Consider the following 17,706-nt stretch of genomic DNA (forward strand, 5'->3'; position numbering starts at 1 on the left):
ACAACCAGCTGTGATTGGTTGTCCCATAGGGCGGTGCACAAGTGGCCCAGCGTTGTCTGGGTTAGGGTTTGGCTGGGATAGGCCGTCATTGTAAATAAGAACTTGTTCTTAACTGACTTGCCTGGTTAAATAAAAAAATAAGTGAGATGCCTGGTTGAGCCTGTTTTACTAGTGCTTCAACTGAGAGTTTCAAGTAGTGTTAATCGACATCTGGAATGACATCATATGCCATAGGGGGAGCTACTAGCCTGCAAGAAGATTTCCATAAAACACAGAGTCAATCATGAATTGAAGCTACCTTGGCCAACTTCATGAATTCATTTGACTTCAGATTCATTTTCCTACTCCTTTCTGTGCTCTGTATTAACTGAGATCATTAGGAGGGCCTGATTATTAACATAATAGCCAGATTGGTGTCAGATAACCTGTTCTTATTAACATCACCTGCAAAGCTAACATATGGATTTATTTTAAGATCATCATACCATGGATCATTTAGCTGTTTGATTTTGAAACACATTGAAAAACACATTCATAAATGAAAGAAGAAAAAAAAAACATTCATAAATCTATATTCGTTTGTTGGCCAAAACGTTCAGACGCTACAGACGTTTTCGGGATGTCTCATGGTCTGACAATCACCACTGTAGAACGCCCACCTTCCACCGCAGATGCAGAAGGCCAACAGGCTGTGGTAATTGAGACTCAACCCATGCAACAACAACAAAAAAACATACAGTAGCCCTATCTCTATCTTAAACTGACGGATTTTGATGGGGATTTTTTTTTATTATGTGACAGATTGTTAATGCCCTCTAGGGCCTCAAACAGTAATTTGTGTAGCCTACATCACACGTTCAAGAAAGACAAATACATTGACATTTATTCCAGAAATCAGAAATTGTCCATTACAAACAATGAAGATTGATACAAAAACGTATGTAGGCTACCTGAAAATTCACCTCTGATTATGCCATTTCATTTCATTTGTGTACCAAATTGGTACAACTCAGGCCTGATGAGGTGTGTAGCCTATTCCTCTAGATGTCACTCTAATGTAGTGACAGGCAAGGATTGTATTGTCTTCCGCATTCAGTCAGTTTCATAATGATCCCTTGCATAGCAAGTCGTACCAGAGTTACCTGGTCGGCGCAACAATATTAGTGAAACCATGACTACAGCAGTTTGATATGGTTTTTCTTTCCATCTTTTACCGGAACAGTTCAACAGCCGACGAAGATTGGAATACTTTGATGCGCTCAAAGGTCTGTATACTATACCGCGTAAAAACAAGGGAGTGGGGATAGAACCGGTGAATCCTACTGTATCGTGTTTGCGGATGTACAAGCTAGTATCCAGACAGATGTGATTGTGGCATGCTGGTAAGTATCCTATGAACATTACTCTGTAATCCGATGCATAAACCACCGTAACTCATATATTTGGCTGTCCGCCTGAACTTTGAAGAGCCAAATAATTGGATTTTGGCCGAATTACGCAGTTTACTCATACATGCCGTGCTGTATCAGTAGGCTACGTGTCATGTTTACATTGGGTCCTTATACAGCTTTAATGTTCAACTGCTCTCTCTGCCTGTTGCCCAGGGTTATGTTATGCATGGTATAGCATTATTTAGGCCTAATTTAGTAGTCTGCTAATTTGAAGAAAGTGAAGACTGATGCCACTTTGTTTGGTGGTGGTCCTTGCAATCCGGGATCTTTGGAACGTCCCTTTAAAATGGTAAGAGGTTAGGGTAGGGACGTCCCAAGGAAGCCGGATAGCACTGACCGTTTGGTGATAGTGTAACAGTACACCGTCCCTCTCCTCGCCCCAACCTGGGCTTGCACACATCAACAACTGACACCCACGAAGCATCGTTACCCATCGCGCCACAAAAGCCACAGCCCTTGCAGAGCAAGGGGAACAACTACTTCAGGTCTCAGAGCGAGTGACTTCACCCGAATGAATCGCTATTCGCGCACACCACCGCTAACTAACTAGCCATTTCACATCGGTTACACTAGCAATGCATGGCGGTGGCTTCAGTAGCTGTTTAACAAATTGAAAACAATGTTTATCCATTGATGCATTTAGGAATGTACTTCTTTGCATCATACAGGCAGCGACATGCCATGATGACACTCGCTCACTCACTCATTTACTCACTCACTGACTCACTGATAAAATGTCCGTCAGACTTTTAATAACTATGTTGTAGTCTGACAAAAGGACTTTCAAAGTTGGGCCCTCCTGAATCATCCAACTCTTCTATAGTTTATGACATGTCTCCATTTTCCTCCTGTCCTTTAGGCCCTAAGCAGAACCCCTGGGCTAGTTTGATGACAAGCTAGGCTAGAAGATGAGGAGGAGTCTAAATGACTGTTTCGTCTTTGACGTATTGACCCGTCTACTGTTGTTTGCAGTGTTCTGGTAAGTTGGCGGTTTTTAATGATAGAGATGGAGTATCAAATATATGATTCACTCTGACTCAAGTGGTCTGGACAACAACCTTGATTAATGTTTTGACCAGGGCCCAGGGTCTTGGAGAATGAACAGAGATAGGCTGGCTTTTAAATGTACACAGAGAGCTAACATCAATGACATGCATGTCAATCTCTCCTGGGTCAAAGTAGAGGAGAGATTGACTGCATCACTACTGGGTCAAAGTAGAGGAGAGATTGATTGCATCACTACTTGTCTGTGTGAGAGGTATTGACATGCTGATGGCACCGAGCTGTCTTTTCAAACGACGAGCACACAGCTTAGACACCCATGCATACAGTACTCCACAAGACATGCCACCAGGGGTCTCTTCACAGTCCTCAAGTCCAGAACAGACTCCAGGAAACGCACAGTACTACATAGAGCCATGACTACATGGAACTCTATTCCACATCAAGTAACTCATGCAAGCAGTAAATCAGATTTAAAAACAGATAAAAGGACTCCTTATGGAACAATGCGGACTGTGAAGAGACACACATGCATACGCACACACACACATGCACTCTACACACGTATATTGTACTATTGTTGTATGGTGGTACTATACATTTTGTGCTGTAGATATGTAGTGGTGTAATAATGTTAGATGATGTACTGTTACATTTTTTTGTCTGATGTGCATGAATGTGTTTGGACCCCGGGAAGAGTGGCTGCTGCCTTGACAGCAGCTAATGGTGATCACTGATAAATACAAATGTAACAAGTATTTAAGTAGCTTTCTGGCCTTGAGGGTCAGATTGTTGTGAACTCCTCTGAGTATCGTACCGATCTCACTTGTGCACAAGTTCTGCCTATCAAACCTTTGAAAATTTCAGACGTCTTCGCCTTGTCTTTGCATCCATAATTTCCCCACACCTAAGCAAATCAACGATTCCTAACAGTAGGCTTACAGGAACTTTAGATCCATGTGTATAGGTGCTGTTGCCCAGCCTGGTACCAGATCTGTTTGTGCTGTCTTTACAAGTCCTATGACAATCAATCACCATAGGAGTATATTGGAGCTGTTTCCTTATGTAATAATAGAACAGCTGCCAATGATTCTCTCTGTCCTTTTAGTGTGACGGAGGTGCTACCTCCTTTCTCTCGTGAGATCCAGCCAGAGGAGATGTGGCTCTACAAGTTCCACCATGTGGAGAATGACCTCGTTCCTACCAAACTCATGTTTGTAAGTACCAGTACTACTAATGACAGTCTGCATAACTAACCTCCATAATAACGTATTTACAACAGCCAGCCAAAGAAAATGAACTTCTTCTCAATGGTCTGGTTCCTAACAGGGTCTCTTCCTCTCCAAGTGGAGTTTTTCCTATTGTCACTGTCGCCTTGTAGGCTTGCTCTTTTGGGTCTGCATTTTGTCAAAAGACAGTCTGGTTTCAATATCAAAATGATTATCAGAACAAATTGGATTGAGTAATCTTCATGCACACATACAACTGTTTTTTCCTTTCCCTCTGTCTTGCAGAGCATAGCACTTTTCACCCCTATGGCTGTCATCATGTTGTTTGCCTTCCTGAACAAGACAGAGAAGAGGGACATTAAGGAGGCCTCTCTGGGTAGGTACAGTGTCACGCTCAGAAACCCCTCCTTTCTGCAAAGTAGCTGTAGGCAAACTCAATGGATTTGGACTCCCCTTTAATGCAAGATAACAGTTTAATTAACTACGGTTGAGGGTAAAGGTTTAACCGGGATGTGGACACGAAGCTAGAGTTAGGGTTGTGGTTGAGACTAGGGTTAGGGTAACCTAACATAGCAGGCGTAAAATAAATGCCTAAGCTGCGTTTCTTTCTTTCTGGTCCTGATGAGAAAAAAACAACTGTCAGGGGAGGTTCTCTTCTGCACTGTTTAACCAATCCAGTAAATGTGGAGGAGGAGTTGAGATGGAGCGTCACCTTGTTAACGTCCAAAAGTGGAAGTCGTGTCAAAAGGCACTCTTTCCATTTCCCCTGAAAACCGGATGCATCTTGATATTTTTTTCAGTAATTTTTCAGAGCTGATCTGATTGGTCAAACAATTAGTGAAAAAATATCAGAATTGGCCTGCCTGTCTAAACGCAGCCATAGACAACTTTCAAGGCAATAAATTGTTTCACAAATTATTGACATTTTTAAGAACTAAGATAAGCTTGCTTTTACATGAAAATCTCATATCTACTTTTACTGTAGATAACCCATGAAGATGTTTTGACTCATGATGAGCAACACAGTATGAAGTACAAGACACATTTAAAAAAATATATATTTTTAATGAGTGAGGCAGTCCCAATCCTTTCATATCTTATGGACTAATTTGAAGAGATAGTAAAGTGTTGGAAAGACGTGGGAGATAGGGGAGGGAAAGGGCAGTGGGTCGGAGACGAACAGTGGTCAGTGGCTGTAACCGCTGGACCACATAGGCCAAACAAGAGTCTCTTTCTGCTTGACTTACATGTCAAATATTGTCACGTCATACTACAGAATACGAAAGATGTCTCTGTCTTTCCTTCAGCTGTGACGTTGACTTTGGTACTCAATGGGGTTTTCACCAATGCTATCAAACTGGCAGTGGGCAGGCCGCGGCCAGATTTCTTCTACCGCTGTTTCCCTGATGGTCAGATGAACACGGAGCTGCGATGCAGTGGAGACCCCGACACCGTGGACGAGGGGAGGAAGAGCTTCCCTAGCGGACACTCCTCATGTGAGAGCAGACCTAAAGTCCATGCACGCATGCACACACACACTTTACCAGTAACACTCATGACAGCTGGCGCCAGTTGATGACAACTAACGCAACACTTTTATGTCACAAACCGTTCTTTAGGTCAGCTAACTACATTATACTGTACATATCCAAGACCTTGACCTTTCTCTCTGTGCTGCCTTCTCAGTTGCCTTTGCTGGTCTGGGCTTCACTGCTCTGTATGTGGCGGGGAAGCTGCACTGCTTTAGTCCAGCAGGACGGGGCAAAGCCTGGCGACTCTGTGCCTTCCTCGCCCCTCTCCTCTTTGCCATCCTCATCGCCATGTCCAGGACCTGCGACTACAAGCATCACTGGCAAGGTAGACAGCTTGATAGCTAACGCTCGGCAGAAACTAAAAGAGTTTTGATTGAAGTGTGGAACTAAAGGGTTTGGTAACAATTGGAACATAAATATACAGTGAGCTCCAAAAGTATTGGGACAGTGACACATTGTTTTTGTTTTGGCTCTGTACTCCAGCTCTTTGGATTTGAAATGATACAATGATTATGAGGTAGTGCAGACTGTCAGCTTTAATTTTAGGGTACAGTTTAGGAATTACTTTTTGTACATAGTTCCCCAACAACAAAATGTGTCATTGTCCCAATACTTTTGAAGCTTAATGTGTATATACAGTGCCTTCGGAAAGTATTCAGATCCCTTGACTTTTTCCATATTTTGTTACGTTACAGCCTTATTCTAAAATTGATTAAATCGTTTTTTTCCCTCAATCTACACACAATACCCCATAATGACTAAGCAAAAACAGGTTTTTAGAAATGTTTGCAAATGTATCAAAAAAACAACTGAAATCACATTTACATAAGTATGCAGACCCTTTACTCAGTACTTTATTGAAGCACCTTTGGCAGTGATTATAACCTCGAGTCTACTTGGGTATGACGCTACAAGCTTGGCACACCTGTATTTAGGGAGTTTCTCCCATTCTTCTCTGCAGATCCTCTCAAGCTCTGTCAGTTTGGATGGGGAGCGTCGCTGCACGGCTATTTTCAGGTCTCTCCAGAGATGGTCGATCTGGTTCAAATCCGGGCTCCGGCTGGGTCCCTCAAGGACATTCAGAGACTTGTCCCGAAGCCACTCCTGTGTTGTCTTGGCTGTGTGCTTAGGGTTGTTGTCCTGTTGGAAGGTAAACCTTCACCCCATTCTGAGGTCCTGAGCGCTCTGGAGCAGGTTTTCATAAAGCATCTCTCTCTCTACTTTTCTCTGTTCATCTTTCCCTCGATCCTCACTAGTCTCCCAGTCCCTGCCTTTGAAAAACATCCCACAGCATGATGCTGCCATGCTTCACCGAAGGGACAGTGCCAGGTTTCCTCCGGACCCAATGCTTGGCATTCAGGCCAAAGTGTTCAATCTTGGTTTCATCAGACCAGAGAATCTTGTTTCTCATGGTTTGAGTCCTTTACGTGCCTTTTGGCAAAGTCCAAGTGTCCTGTCATGTGCCATTTACTGAGGAGTGGCTTCCGTCTGGCCACTCTATCATAAAGACCTGATTGCGGGAGTGCTGCAGAGATGGTTGTCCTTCTGGAAGGTTCTCCCATTTCCACAGAGGAACTCTGGAGCGCTGTCAGAGTGACCTCCCTGACCAACGCCCTTTTCCCCCGATTGCTCAGTTTGGCTGGGCGGCCAGCTCTAGGAAGAATCTTGGTGGTTCCAAACTTCTTCCATTTAAAAATGATGGAGGCCACTGTGTTCTTGGGCACCTTCAATGCTGAAGCAATTTTTTGGTACCCTTCCCCAGATCTGTGCCTTGACACAATCTTGTCTCGGAGCTCTACAGACAATTCCTTAGACCTCATGGCTTGGTTTTTGCTCTGACATGCACCGTCAACTGTGGGACCTTTTATATAGACAGGTGTGTGCATTTCCAAATGATGTCCAATCAATGTAATTTATCACAGGTGGACTCCAATCAAGTTGTAGAAACATCTCAAAGATGATCAATGGAAACAGGATGCACCTGAGCTTAATTTCGAGTCTCATAGCAAAGGGTCTGAATACTTATGTAAATAAGGTATTTCTGTTTTTAATTTTTAATAAATTAGCTAACTTTTCTAAAAACCTGTTTTCGCTTTGTCATTATGGGGTATTGTGTCGAGATTTATGCACTGTATATGTCAGAGTTGCATCATGTACGTTTGTGTACAACCCTTATTACCCCTTCTTGATAATTAGTAGTAATAATAATATTATCTCATGTTACAGTAGAAGGTTGACCCCGTTACATTCTCACTGTAATGGGCCTATTGATAAAGTGTTGCCTTATCCGGCATGGCGACTGGCTTTGCTTTGACCTTCAGGCTTTGTCATTGGCTTTCACAAGCCCTGATCAACTTTTGATGTCTTTATTTTCAAAATAATGCCCACCACTATCAACACAACCCCTGTTTCAAGTGTGACAAATTACAATTATATTGGCTGGTTACAGATTATTCATTAATGAACTTCACATTGCGCTAAATTGCTGAAATATAAATGTAAACTGAACATAATTCTAATATTTTTGTTCTCCAGATGTCCTGGTGGGCTCTCTGCTGGGGTTGGTGTTTGCCTGTCTGGGCTACTGGCAGCACTACCCGTCTCTCAGTGACTCAGACAGCCACAGGCCCCTGCTGCACAGGGAAGTAGTCCCGGCAGCACAGGAGCGCAAGCAGCAGGAGCAGCAGGCCCAGCAGGCCAACTCAGGATACCTTCTGCCTCTGTAAGGAGCCCCAGGCCTGCTTCTGTACTGGGTGCATCCCCATAATCTCTCCTTCTTCCTGTAGTGTGCACTCGTGTAATAATTCCCACAAATGTAAAAGCATTGGATTGGTGTATGTGTTTCAAATCCATGAAGGGAAGTGAACAAGTGCACACTTTGGGAGAAAGGAGAGGTTATTGGGACGCTACCTCTCATTTTACTTTCAAATCATGATTAATAAGATTATATGGACAGGGGGGACCTGATCCTAGACCATCAGCCTTATGATTGCAGATCCAGACCTCCACTGTGGAAAAACAAACAACTTTAGTTGGAGAGGAGCGGTACCAAATAGTCTGCTCCTCACTCAATCAGTGCTCTCTGTTGGTCTATTCCAAGAAGATAAACAGTACTACTGTAAAAACAGGGTTGCATTCCCAGGCTGTCATGCTAATATCAATGTTTCTAATCTTTGAAGGACCAATTGTATAGAAGTGAAAGGACCTCCACGGTTACGTTGGATCACAAGTAAGGGAACATGCTAGCACTCTCGGTTTTACAAATCTAAGAGTAATCCAAATCGAATGAGAAAATTCATGAATCATATGGAGTCTTTCTTGATCACTTAAGATGCCAAAATTGGATGTCTCCTTTTTTAATGCACTTACAAATACTGTATGTATAGTACGTTGTTTACAATACTGTGCCAATAAAGTTTGTTACCAGGGAATGTACGGATTCAGCAGACTTTCTTTACATTGTCAAATGTCAATATGGTTTTCTACAGTTTCTGTTAAGTAGGGAACTTCACCCATGCTTTCGCTGAAGCCAGTCGTCCATGTGGTTTATGTTCTACAGCACAGTATGTTAACAGCACAGGAGGGTGGTGGCACCTTAATTGTGGAGGATGGGCTTGTGGTAATGACTGGAGCGGAATTGGTGGAATGGTGTCAAACATGTTTTCAATGTATTTGATGCCGTTCCAGCCATTATTATGAGCCAGCCTCCACTAGTTAACAGCTGGAACATTGTGTCTTATGTAGGAGAAGCAGAACACAGACTGACATCTAGCCTATTCAGTTGCCAAGTAGCCTTTACACTTCAGTCTGTTCTAGATCTGTTGAGATAGAAGTGTAGATATGGCCTGACTGAATTGTCAAGGGTGACACACACACACTAAATATAATTAAACAATAGTTGTAAAGCTTTGCAGATGTTCCCATTCCCCACTCAATGCTTGGAATCCTATTAGCTAAGTATTATTATTGAGTTAAGATTTTTGTAATTTCTGTAGGATTTTGCCAGTGATTTATAGCCTACAGGTTTACTGTTGTGTTGCTACACATCTCTCTATCGTCATGGGAATTGACCTTTGATCTTACTACTGAATCACTAAACCTGTGATGTCATTCAGAACATATGAGTGTTGGGACCTGCTTGCGACAAGTAAAGTGTTTCAGAGGAAAGTCCACCCTGTTGGAAACCTCAACAAACCTTTGTGTCTTTTTGCGTTTAACAATATCTAAATGGTTTGGGATTTTTATATATTCTAAGGAAGACTATTTGCAACTTTCAACAGAGAGAGAGATCCTAGAGATCCACTCAGGAGGAACTGCCATATTTCATAGAGACATACTGTAACATTAGCTGTACATTGAAGGTATGTAGCTATTTCTGATGTCTGCTCTCTACTTCAAAGAATGTTAGTTGTAATAGTATAAGTGATGAATTACTATATTCACTCCCAGCACCATGGTTAAGTGTCGAGTTCCAAGGTAAACAAACCTTCCCATTATGTTGTGAGATGGTATGCACAATCTATCCATAGATACTAAAGATCCAGATGTCAGTTCCTCTATAGCATCTAAAACAATGATATTTTCCCTGAACCCTAGCACCAGATGAATGTGTAAATACTAGAATTATGTTTGTGCCTCACAGGTAGCATGTTAAAGCTTACTGGGTGACCAACCTCAGCCTATCAAATTACACCTCTGTCTTCATACAGTAGTCAGACAGTAGGTGAGCTTGTTTTTCATTTATTCATGTCGTTCTGTTCTTTAAAAGCAGACAAAAAATATGGAAGTCCCCTATGGGGAAAATCTAAGAAATCTATTTAATTATTTTATATTATTTTCTGTCCTACTCTATTCTAATATATTCTATTTACTCCCACTCTCACATAGCTTCACTGATCTATCTGCCATGGAAGGTGTGACAGGTGTATATGAGCCGGTGCAGCACCATTGGTTCCACTGCCAGAATCCAGTGGACTGTAGAAGCTCCTGGATCCCATTCAGCAGAGAGGATTCTCTACGGCTGGAGGAGACACACAAACATGGCATGAGACTATTCATCACACTTTTACAAATACACATTTAATACAATACACATTACACTAATACACATGTAATACACATTAAATGTTCATGAATGAGTTTATTTATACAGAGGGAAATCATTTAAAATGTCAAGTATACAGTTAAAAACATACCGGTATACAGTTAAAGACATTGTTCTTGTATTGTTACCACTCTATACCACAATGTATGTGATGTAGTACCCCGAAACAAGAATATAACTCAATCCTACTTCTGAGTGAACCATTGTTCATGCAATAGAGCCTTATTAAGATAATGGTAGCACTTTACATTAGATCATGGAATAAAGTGGTAATAGCCTGGTAGTAGAATGGTAACACATTGTAGTTACTCACAATTTTGAGTTGAATTTAATGTAAATATTATTTGTCCAGATAACCCTTAATTCCAGTTGAATGAAGTGATCCCTGATGATAACAGCAATGATAAAGATGATTATAATGATATCCTCATAATTGTTGGTTTGCTCCTAACAGGGGAGACCAGTGGGGAGGGAGAAGTGGAGGTGGTGGTAGCCACAGAAGGGAGGCGTTTCGACGTGAGGCTGAAGGAGAGGAGGTGCTTTGCGGTGTACTGGGAGCAGCCCCCCTTGGAGGTAAGGCGCTGCTCCTGGTTCCACAAAGGAGACAAGGACATCTCCTACACCCCTTACCCAGAGGACACCAGCCTAGTCCTGGAGGTAGGACACAGTCTTTAATGGCACCCTGGTGCCTATATAGTACACAGGGCCCTGGTCAAAAGTAATGCTCTACTGTATATAGGGAATAGGCTGCCATATCAGATTCACACGTCATTACAAAGTGATATATCTTCCCTGTTACCTTGCTGTTTATCTTAGTACCTTAGTATTGTGGGGCCAGTATTTACTTATTTCTACAGTCTGAAGAGGTATACTGCAGATGTCACGTCCTGACCAGCAGAGGGTGTAGTTGTGTAGTATTTTGGTCAGGACGTGGCAGAAGATGTCTGTGTATATTTGTTCTGGGTTGTATGTTTCTATGTTGGTCTGTGTGGCTCCCGATCAGGGACAGCTGGTTATCGTTGTTCCTGATTGGGAGTCATATATTAGGTGTGTGTTTTTCACTTGGGTTTGTGGGTTGTTGCGCTAGCACTGCTATTATTTTTATGTATAGCCTGTTAGCCTGTCGTGAGTCGTTCTTGTTTATTGTTTTCCGTGTTTGCGTTATTCTTTATCATTAAAGATGAGTATCCACATCCCGCTTGCATTTTGGTCATCCATTCCCAACGACAGCCGTTACAGCAGATTGGTAATGACCTTGTTAGTTAATCTGTCAATTTATCAAACCTTGATAACATTGTCAACAACATAGTATGACTGACTGGATTTCAACCCGAGTCAACTGCACGCACCAAGACTTGCGCTAACTACCCGAGCTAATGCCTGGAGGGCAGGAGACGCGGGTTCGAACCCCAGTCCGTTACATTTGTATCACTGTATTCAGGAGGCCTACATGATGGCAGTGAAGCTGAATGACTGGAAGAAGAAGAAGATAGAATTCCCCACTGGAGAAACGGTGGTGTTGCACAGCCCTACGGTATGACTCCCCATTCATAATTACAATTAGCCCCCTGTAGTATACTGTTTGTCTGTAAAGACCAGGCCAATATTGCGCTGTAAAATAGAACTTATGTAACTCAAGAGTTTATCGACCTTGCTCTGTCTCCGATAGCTTATGACACAGCAACAGACAATCCCCTTGAAGGACTGGATAAGCCTCCCCTCTGAGCAGAGTCAACCCAGGACGGTCAAGAGGGGGCTGGAGGGTATTAGAGTAGAGTTACCTGAAGGTAAGCCCTCAAATGTATGAGCCAGGCCTCCCCTCTTCACTGAGGGCTTTAATTTCTACAGCTCTGTGTAAGATGGTCGCTCCTGTACTGTACTACCATGTGTATTAAATGCCAACAGTACTGGTAATTGGCCTGAACAACAGATACTGCATTGTGTACGGAGATCTCAGGTTTTTAGAACCTCTTATTCATTCGAGGATAATTTACAGTACATGTTGATAATTACATGACAAATGACAATTCCTTACACAGTATGCAGTGTATTCAGAAAGTATTCAGACCCCCTGACCTTTTCCACATTTTGTTACGTTACAACCTTATTCTAAAATTGCTTAAAATGTTGTTGTTTTTCTTATCAATCTACACACGATACCCCATAATGACAAAGCAATAACAGGTTTCTAGAAATGTTAGCAAATGTATATAAAAAATATAAAAAATACGTAAATATCACATTTACATAAGTATTCAGACCCTTTACTCAGTACTTTGTTGAAGCACCTTTGGCAGCGATTACAGCCTCAAGTCTTCTTGGGTATGACGCTACAAGCTTGGCACACCTGTATTTGGAGAGTTTCTCAAATTCCTCTCTGCAGATCCTCTCAAGCTCTGTCAGGTTGGATGCGGAGCGTGTCCACTCAAGGACATTCAGAGACTTGTCGTGAAGCCACTCCTGCGTTGTCTTGGCTGTGTGCTTAGGGTTGTTGTCCTGTTGAAAGGTGAACCTTCGCCCCAGTCTGAGGTCCTGAGCGCTCTGGAGCAGGTTTTCATCAAGGATCTCTCTGGACTTTGCTCCATTCATCTTTCCCTCAATCCTGACTAGTCTCCCAGTCCCTGCCTTTGAAAAACATCCCCACAGCATGATGCTGCCACCACCATGCTTCACCGTAGGGATGTGCCAGGAATCTTGTTTCTCATGGTCCGAGAGTCTTTAGGTGCCTTTTGGCAAACTCCAAGTGGGCTGTCATGTGCCTTTTACTGAGGAGTGGCTTCCGTATGGCCACTCTACCATAAAGGCCTGATTGGTGGAGTGCTGCAGAGATGTTTGTCCTTCTGGACGGTTCTCCCATCTCCACAGAGGAACTCTAGAGCTCTGTCAGAGTGACCATAGGGTTCTTGGTCCCCTCCCTGATCAAGGCCCTTCTCCTCTGATTGCTCAGTTTGGCCAGGCGGCCAACTCTAGGAAGGGTTTTGGTGGTTCCAAATTTCTTCCATTTAAGATTGATGGAGGCCACTGTGTTCTTGGGGAGCTTCAATGCTGCAGACATTTACCCTTCCCCAGATCTGTGCCTCAACTCAATTCTGTCTCGGAGCTCTACGGACAATTCCTTCGACCTCATGGCTTGGTTTTTGCTCTGACATACACTGTCAACTGTGGGACCTTATATAGACAGGTGTGTGCCTTTCCAAATCATGTCCAATCAATGGAATTTATCACAGGTGGATTCCAATGATTTAATATCCACCTGAGCTCAATTTTGAGTCTCATAGCAAAGGGTCTGAATACTTACGTAAATAAAGTGTTTCTGTTTTTTATTTGTAATACATTTGCAAAAAGAGGTATTGTGTGTAGATTGCTGAGGAAAATGTAATATTTAACCCATTTTAGAATAAGGCTGTAACATAACAAAATGTGGAAAAAGTCAAGGGGTCTGAATACTTTCCGAAGGCCCTGTACATTATTTGTGTTGGGTTTTCAGGAGAACCTGACCAAGTGGACCACCTTGTGTTCATGGTGCATGGCATTGGACCAACCTGTGACATCCAGCTGCGTGGGGTCATTCAGTGTGGTGTGTAGAACCTTTGATTCTTAACCCTTTACCGGCCTTCAGATTTTTTCATAGAAATACAGCTAAATTAATGAATGCCCTCCCTTCTCTCTTTTGGCCCTCTCTCCCCCATGTAGTGAATGATTTCCGGGGTGCCTCTCTCAGCCTACTGAGCAGTCACTTCAAGCAGAGTCAAGATGGGACCCGCATGGGCCGTGTTGAGTTCCTGCCAGTCGACTGGCACCGGGTGCTACATGGTGATGCCACTGGGGTGGACGAGTAAGGTCTTGGACACACACACTCTCTCTCGCGCTCATTCTCTCTTTCTCTCTCTCTTCTTCTCTCTCTCTCTTAAAAACACACTTTGACACTCAACCCACCCTCCATACAGCGATATCCAGAGAATCACCCTGCCCAGCATCAGTCGTCTGCGTCAGTTCAGCAACAGCACGGTGTTGGACCTGTTCTTCTACAACAGCCCCACATACTGCCAGACCATCATAGACACTGTGGCCTCAGAGATCAACCGCCTCCACCAAGTCTTCCTCCAGCGACACCCACAATTCACCGGGGCAGTGTCACTGGCTGGACACAGTCTGGGTCAGTACCTCATGGACCTCTCCTAACGTTTTAAAGCCACTCCTAACTTTTTCCTCTCTCTCTCTCTCTATTTAGTCTTTATTTAGACAAGGCTAGAATTGATAACCATTATAGTAAGTTGTATTCTTTATTTATATGACTTTTCTAGGTTCTCTGATCCTCTTTGACCTTCTGACAAATCAAGAAAGAAGGAACACAGATGAAAATGGAGTAAGTAACAGGCTACTGCCAAAATGTACAACTCCATTTTGGTCATGGCCACAACCACCAGCATTTTTATTCTAATTAGCTTGATGTTAATCCTATATGTCTTGTGCTTCAGAGTAGCGTCAGCAGTCCAAGTGAAGCAACCCCATTAGACTTTGAGAGCTTTGAGGACACACTTAGGAACTTTGGATTGGGCAAGTATGTCCAAATGCTTACAAAGGAGCAGATGGACTTAGAATCACTGGTAAGCATGTGCGTGTGTGTATGCATATGTGTGTGTGTGTGTATATATGTGTGTGTGTGACTGTCTAACGACTGTTTGTGTCATCTATCTATTCACTAGGGGCTGTGTTCAGAGACATTCTTCAAGGACTTGGGAATACCCTTGGGGCCTCGCAAGAAGATCATGTACTTGTTGAAGAGATGGAGAGGGGTATATGACCTATCTCTCATTCACATCCAAATGGATTCAGTCATTGCACATAAACACCATGTGAAATTATTCCCCAGTGTTCAAAATCTTTGATCTAACATTCCAGTCTATTGGATCCATTGTGCATAGCTTCCTGTCTGTCTCGGCCATGACAATATTCCATCCTAACTGTTTGTAAAAGGCTGGAAGCTGGAAGTAGCAGCCTGATAGTTTCAGGTTGTGTCCCAAAAAATACAATTTTCCTTACATAGGGCACTACTTGGGTCCTGATCAAAAGAAGTGCACTATGTAGGGAATAGGATGCCATTTGTGATGTAGGCTCATTGTTGAGATTGTTATTGGAGCTCCTCTCTCTCTCGCTCTCTCCTTTGGCCCAGCAGCAGGAATCCAGGACAGGAACTTCACACCCTGTTCCTGGCATCCCCGGCATTGCCGGTGTGTATTCCCATGTCCAAGAACACCCGACCCTCCTTTCAGGCACCCCCTCCACCAGCCCAGTGGATTACAAGTACTTTGACGTTGGCATTGGCCAGGTAAACAAACAACAGTGACAGCATTCTGTTACATGTACACAGGAATTTTCTCTGTCTCCCTCCCTGTCCTCCAATCACAATGATGGAATGTCTTAATAGTGTCTTAACGCAGTTAGCATGAGGCCCAACTAATACAACTGAAAATCTACTTCAATTAAATGTTTAATTTCATTTGAAAATGTTGGTACATTTTGATATCCATCCTTAGTTACAGAAAATGCTGAATGTACATATGGCGCATACTGAATTACTATTAACCATTAACCCCTTCCTTTCCTTCCCAGGTGTCCATCGTGTACCCTCAGCTGGCCTTCCAGCCACAGGCCTTCTTTGCCTTGGGCTCTCCTATAGGAATGTTCCTCACTGTGCGCGGCCTGAAGAGGATCGACCCCAAATACAGCCTCCCCACCTGCAAAAGCTTCTACAACATCTTCCATCCAGTATGTTTATGGATCATACGTTATGAATATTTAATGGGGCTGAAGTTCATCTAAGTCATGAATATTCATAACGACCTGACTATGTGTTCTTCTTCGATGCAGTTTGACCCGGTGGCCTGTAGGATTGAGCCCATGGTGGTGTTTCCAGAGGTGGACTTGCCCCCCATACTGATCCCACATCACAAGGGCAGGAAGAGGATGCATCTTGGTGAGACCTGAGACATAAAGCTTTGATCTGGACGTTACAGAAACATTTCAAGAAATATGTCATGAGCTTTTTGTTAGGACCCTTAGGGAGCATTGCTAAAGCTCTGACCTGTCTGATAATGTACAAACACTGCCCTTCAATGAAGACATTGTTTTTATCCAGTGACAGTGTGAAAGCTTTCCTCCACCATCCCATGCAGTGACCCTGTGTTGATATTGTGTCCCTCAGAGCTGAAAGACAGTTTGAAGCGAGTCAGCTCAGATCTACTGCTCTCCATCAGTACTGTCCGTGGTGTGTGGCAGACCCTCACCATGCTACCTGTCAACACACTACCCCTGGTGGCCGGGGTAGGAACCACAGCTGCACTGCCACCTCAGGAGTCAGAAGGTGAGAGACCAGTGTGTAAGTCATTTAATTCATTTAATTCATTCATTCATTAGGAACCATGTGTAATGTTTTGACATACATGCATTACTTTATTCTTCATAGTCTAAAAAACAAATGTCACTGTTTTTAATGTAGTAATTATAGTGTAACTACACAGGTACCCTTTAAGATCAACGTAATGTAACATGATGTAAATATGGTTACATTTATGTGTAATATGTTCTTTGTGTGGCATGTTTTTTGTATGTACTATGTGTATTTTTATCATGTTACCCCTGTCTGCAACCAAATTTCCCTCTGGGGACAATAAACTTTGAACTGTGTTACCTGAATGTTCCCTCAATACTCTTTTCCAGGTAGTGGGGCCCCAAATGGTACAGTCTCACCTACAGAGATGAGGAATATCAGTGTTGGAATGTTGAATGGCGGACGTCGGTTTGATTACGTCCTTCAGGAGAAACCCCTAGAGAGCTTCAACGAGTATCTGTTTGCCATTCAGAGCCATCTCTGCTACTGGTAAGAACAACTGAGTAAGGGTTGGTATCTTACATGTTTTCTTTAGCTTTCTGCGGTATCACATGTTTTCTTTTGTGTTTCAGGGATTCCGAGGATACTGTGCTGCTGCTTTTGAGGGAAATCTATGAGGGGAAGGGAATTCTTCTCTAGCATCTCCAAATGTCAATGTAAATGATGGAGCTTATGAGTTGTGTATAATGCTTGTAATACAGGAGACTCTGGAAGCATGCTACAGTATGCATCACATTTGTTTGATTTCATTATAAAAAATGGTTTAGTGTATTGAGGCTTTTGTTAAATGCACTTTAAATAAATTGTGATTTGATGCACCGTTCGCATTAGAATGCATTTTAAATGTACTTTGATTTTGGGCTCATTGTAGTTTGTTTACAAACATGGAAAATGTGACTAACTCTTCATTAAAGGTGTTATTCTCATTATTCACACTTTTTTAAAATGATATAGGCCTATACAGCAATTTACCACCATATGTGTGTGTGTGTGTGTG

At 42.8% G+C, this 17,706-nt stretch overlaps 2 protein-coding genes across 9 annotated transcripts; both read left to right on the forward strand.

The window, feature by feature from the left end:
• The first annotated feature begins 1,048 nt into the window (after positions 1 to 1,048).
• ppc1b (Phosphatidic acid phosphatase type 2 domain-containing protein 1B) lies at positions 1,049 to 8,645 on the forward strand. 4 transcript variants are annotated; one of them, XM_014167347.3, is made up of 8 exons: positions 1,049 to 1,265; positions 2,311 to 2,430; positions 3,562 to 3,670; positions 3,968 to 4,058; positions 4,990 to 5,178; positions 5,369 to 5,539; positions 7,750 to 7,936; positions 8,394 to 8,645. In XM_014167347.3, the coding sequence occupies exons 2-8, from the start codon at positions 2,360 to 2,362 to the stop codon at positions 8,458 to 8,460; spliced, it is 885 nt and encodes a 294-aa protein (XP_014022822.1). In that variant the 5' UTR covers positions 1,049 to 1,265; positions 2,311 to 2,359; the 3' UTR covers positions 8,461 to 8,645. The 4 variants fall into 4 exon arrangements, with proteins under 4 accessions (XP_014022822.1, XP_082823432.1, XP_014022823.1 ...); XM_014167348.3 differs by having other exon boundaries at positions 1,082 to 1,382; XM_082967306.1 differs by having other exon boundaries at positions 7,750 to 8,645.
• A 565-nt stretch (positions 8,646 to 9,210) lies between these two features.
• Positions 9,211 to 17,638, forward strand: LOC106583313 (triacylglycerol hydrolase DDHD2). 5 transcript variants are annotated; one of them, XM_014167362.3, is made up of 18 exons: positions 9,211 to 9,575; positions 9,857 to 9,937; positions 10,102 to 10,256; positions 10,773 to 10,975; positions 11,760 to 11,852; positions 11,988 to 12,105; positions 13,806 to 13,895; positions 14,012 to 14,153; positions 14,266 to 14,474; positions 14,623 to 14,684; positions 14,797 to 14,925; positions 15,025 to 15,114; positions 15,492 to 15,647; positions 15,932 to 16,087; positions 16,190 to 16,295; positions 16,524 to 16,682; positions 17,039 to 17,198; positions 17,282 to 17,638. In XM_014167362.3, the coding sequence occupies exons 3-18, from the start codon at positions 10,121 to 10,123 to the stop codon at positions 17,346 to 17,348; spliced, it is 2,076 nt and encodes a 691-aa protein (XP_014022837.1). In that variant the 5' UTR covers positions 9,211 to 9,575; positions 9,857 to 9,937; positions 10,102 to 10,120; the 3' UTR covers positions 17,349 to 17,638. The 5 variants fall into 5 exon arrangements, with proteins under 5 accessions (XP_014022837.1, XP_014022835.1, XP_045561214.1 ...); XM_014167360.3 differs by having other exon boundaries at positions 9,212 to 9,575; positions 9,857 to 9,933; positions 16,524 to 16,697; XM_045705257.2 differs by having other exon boundaries at positions 9,213 to 9,575; positions 16,524 to 16,697.
• The last annotated feature ends 68 nt before the right edge of the window (positions 17,639 to 17,706 follow it).

This window comes from Salmo salar, chromosome 22, assembly GCF_965601325.2.
Source record: "Salmo salar chromosome 22, fSalSal1, whole genome shotgun sequence".
NCBI lineage: Eukaryota > Metazoa > Chordata > Actinopteri > Salmoniformes > Salmonidae > Salmo > Salmo salar.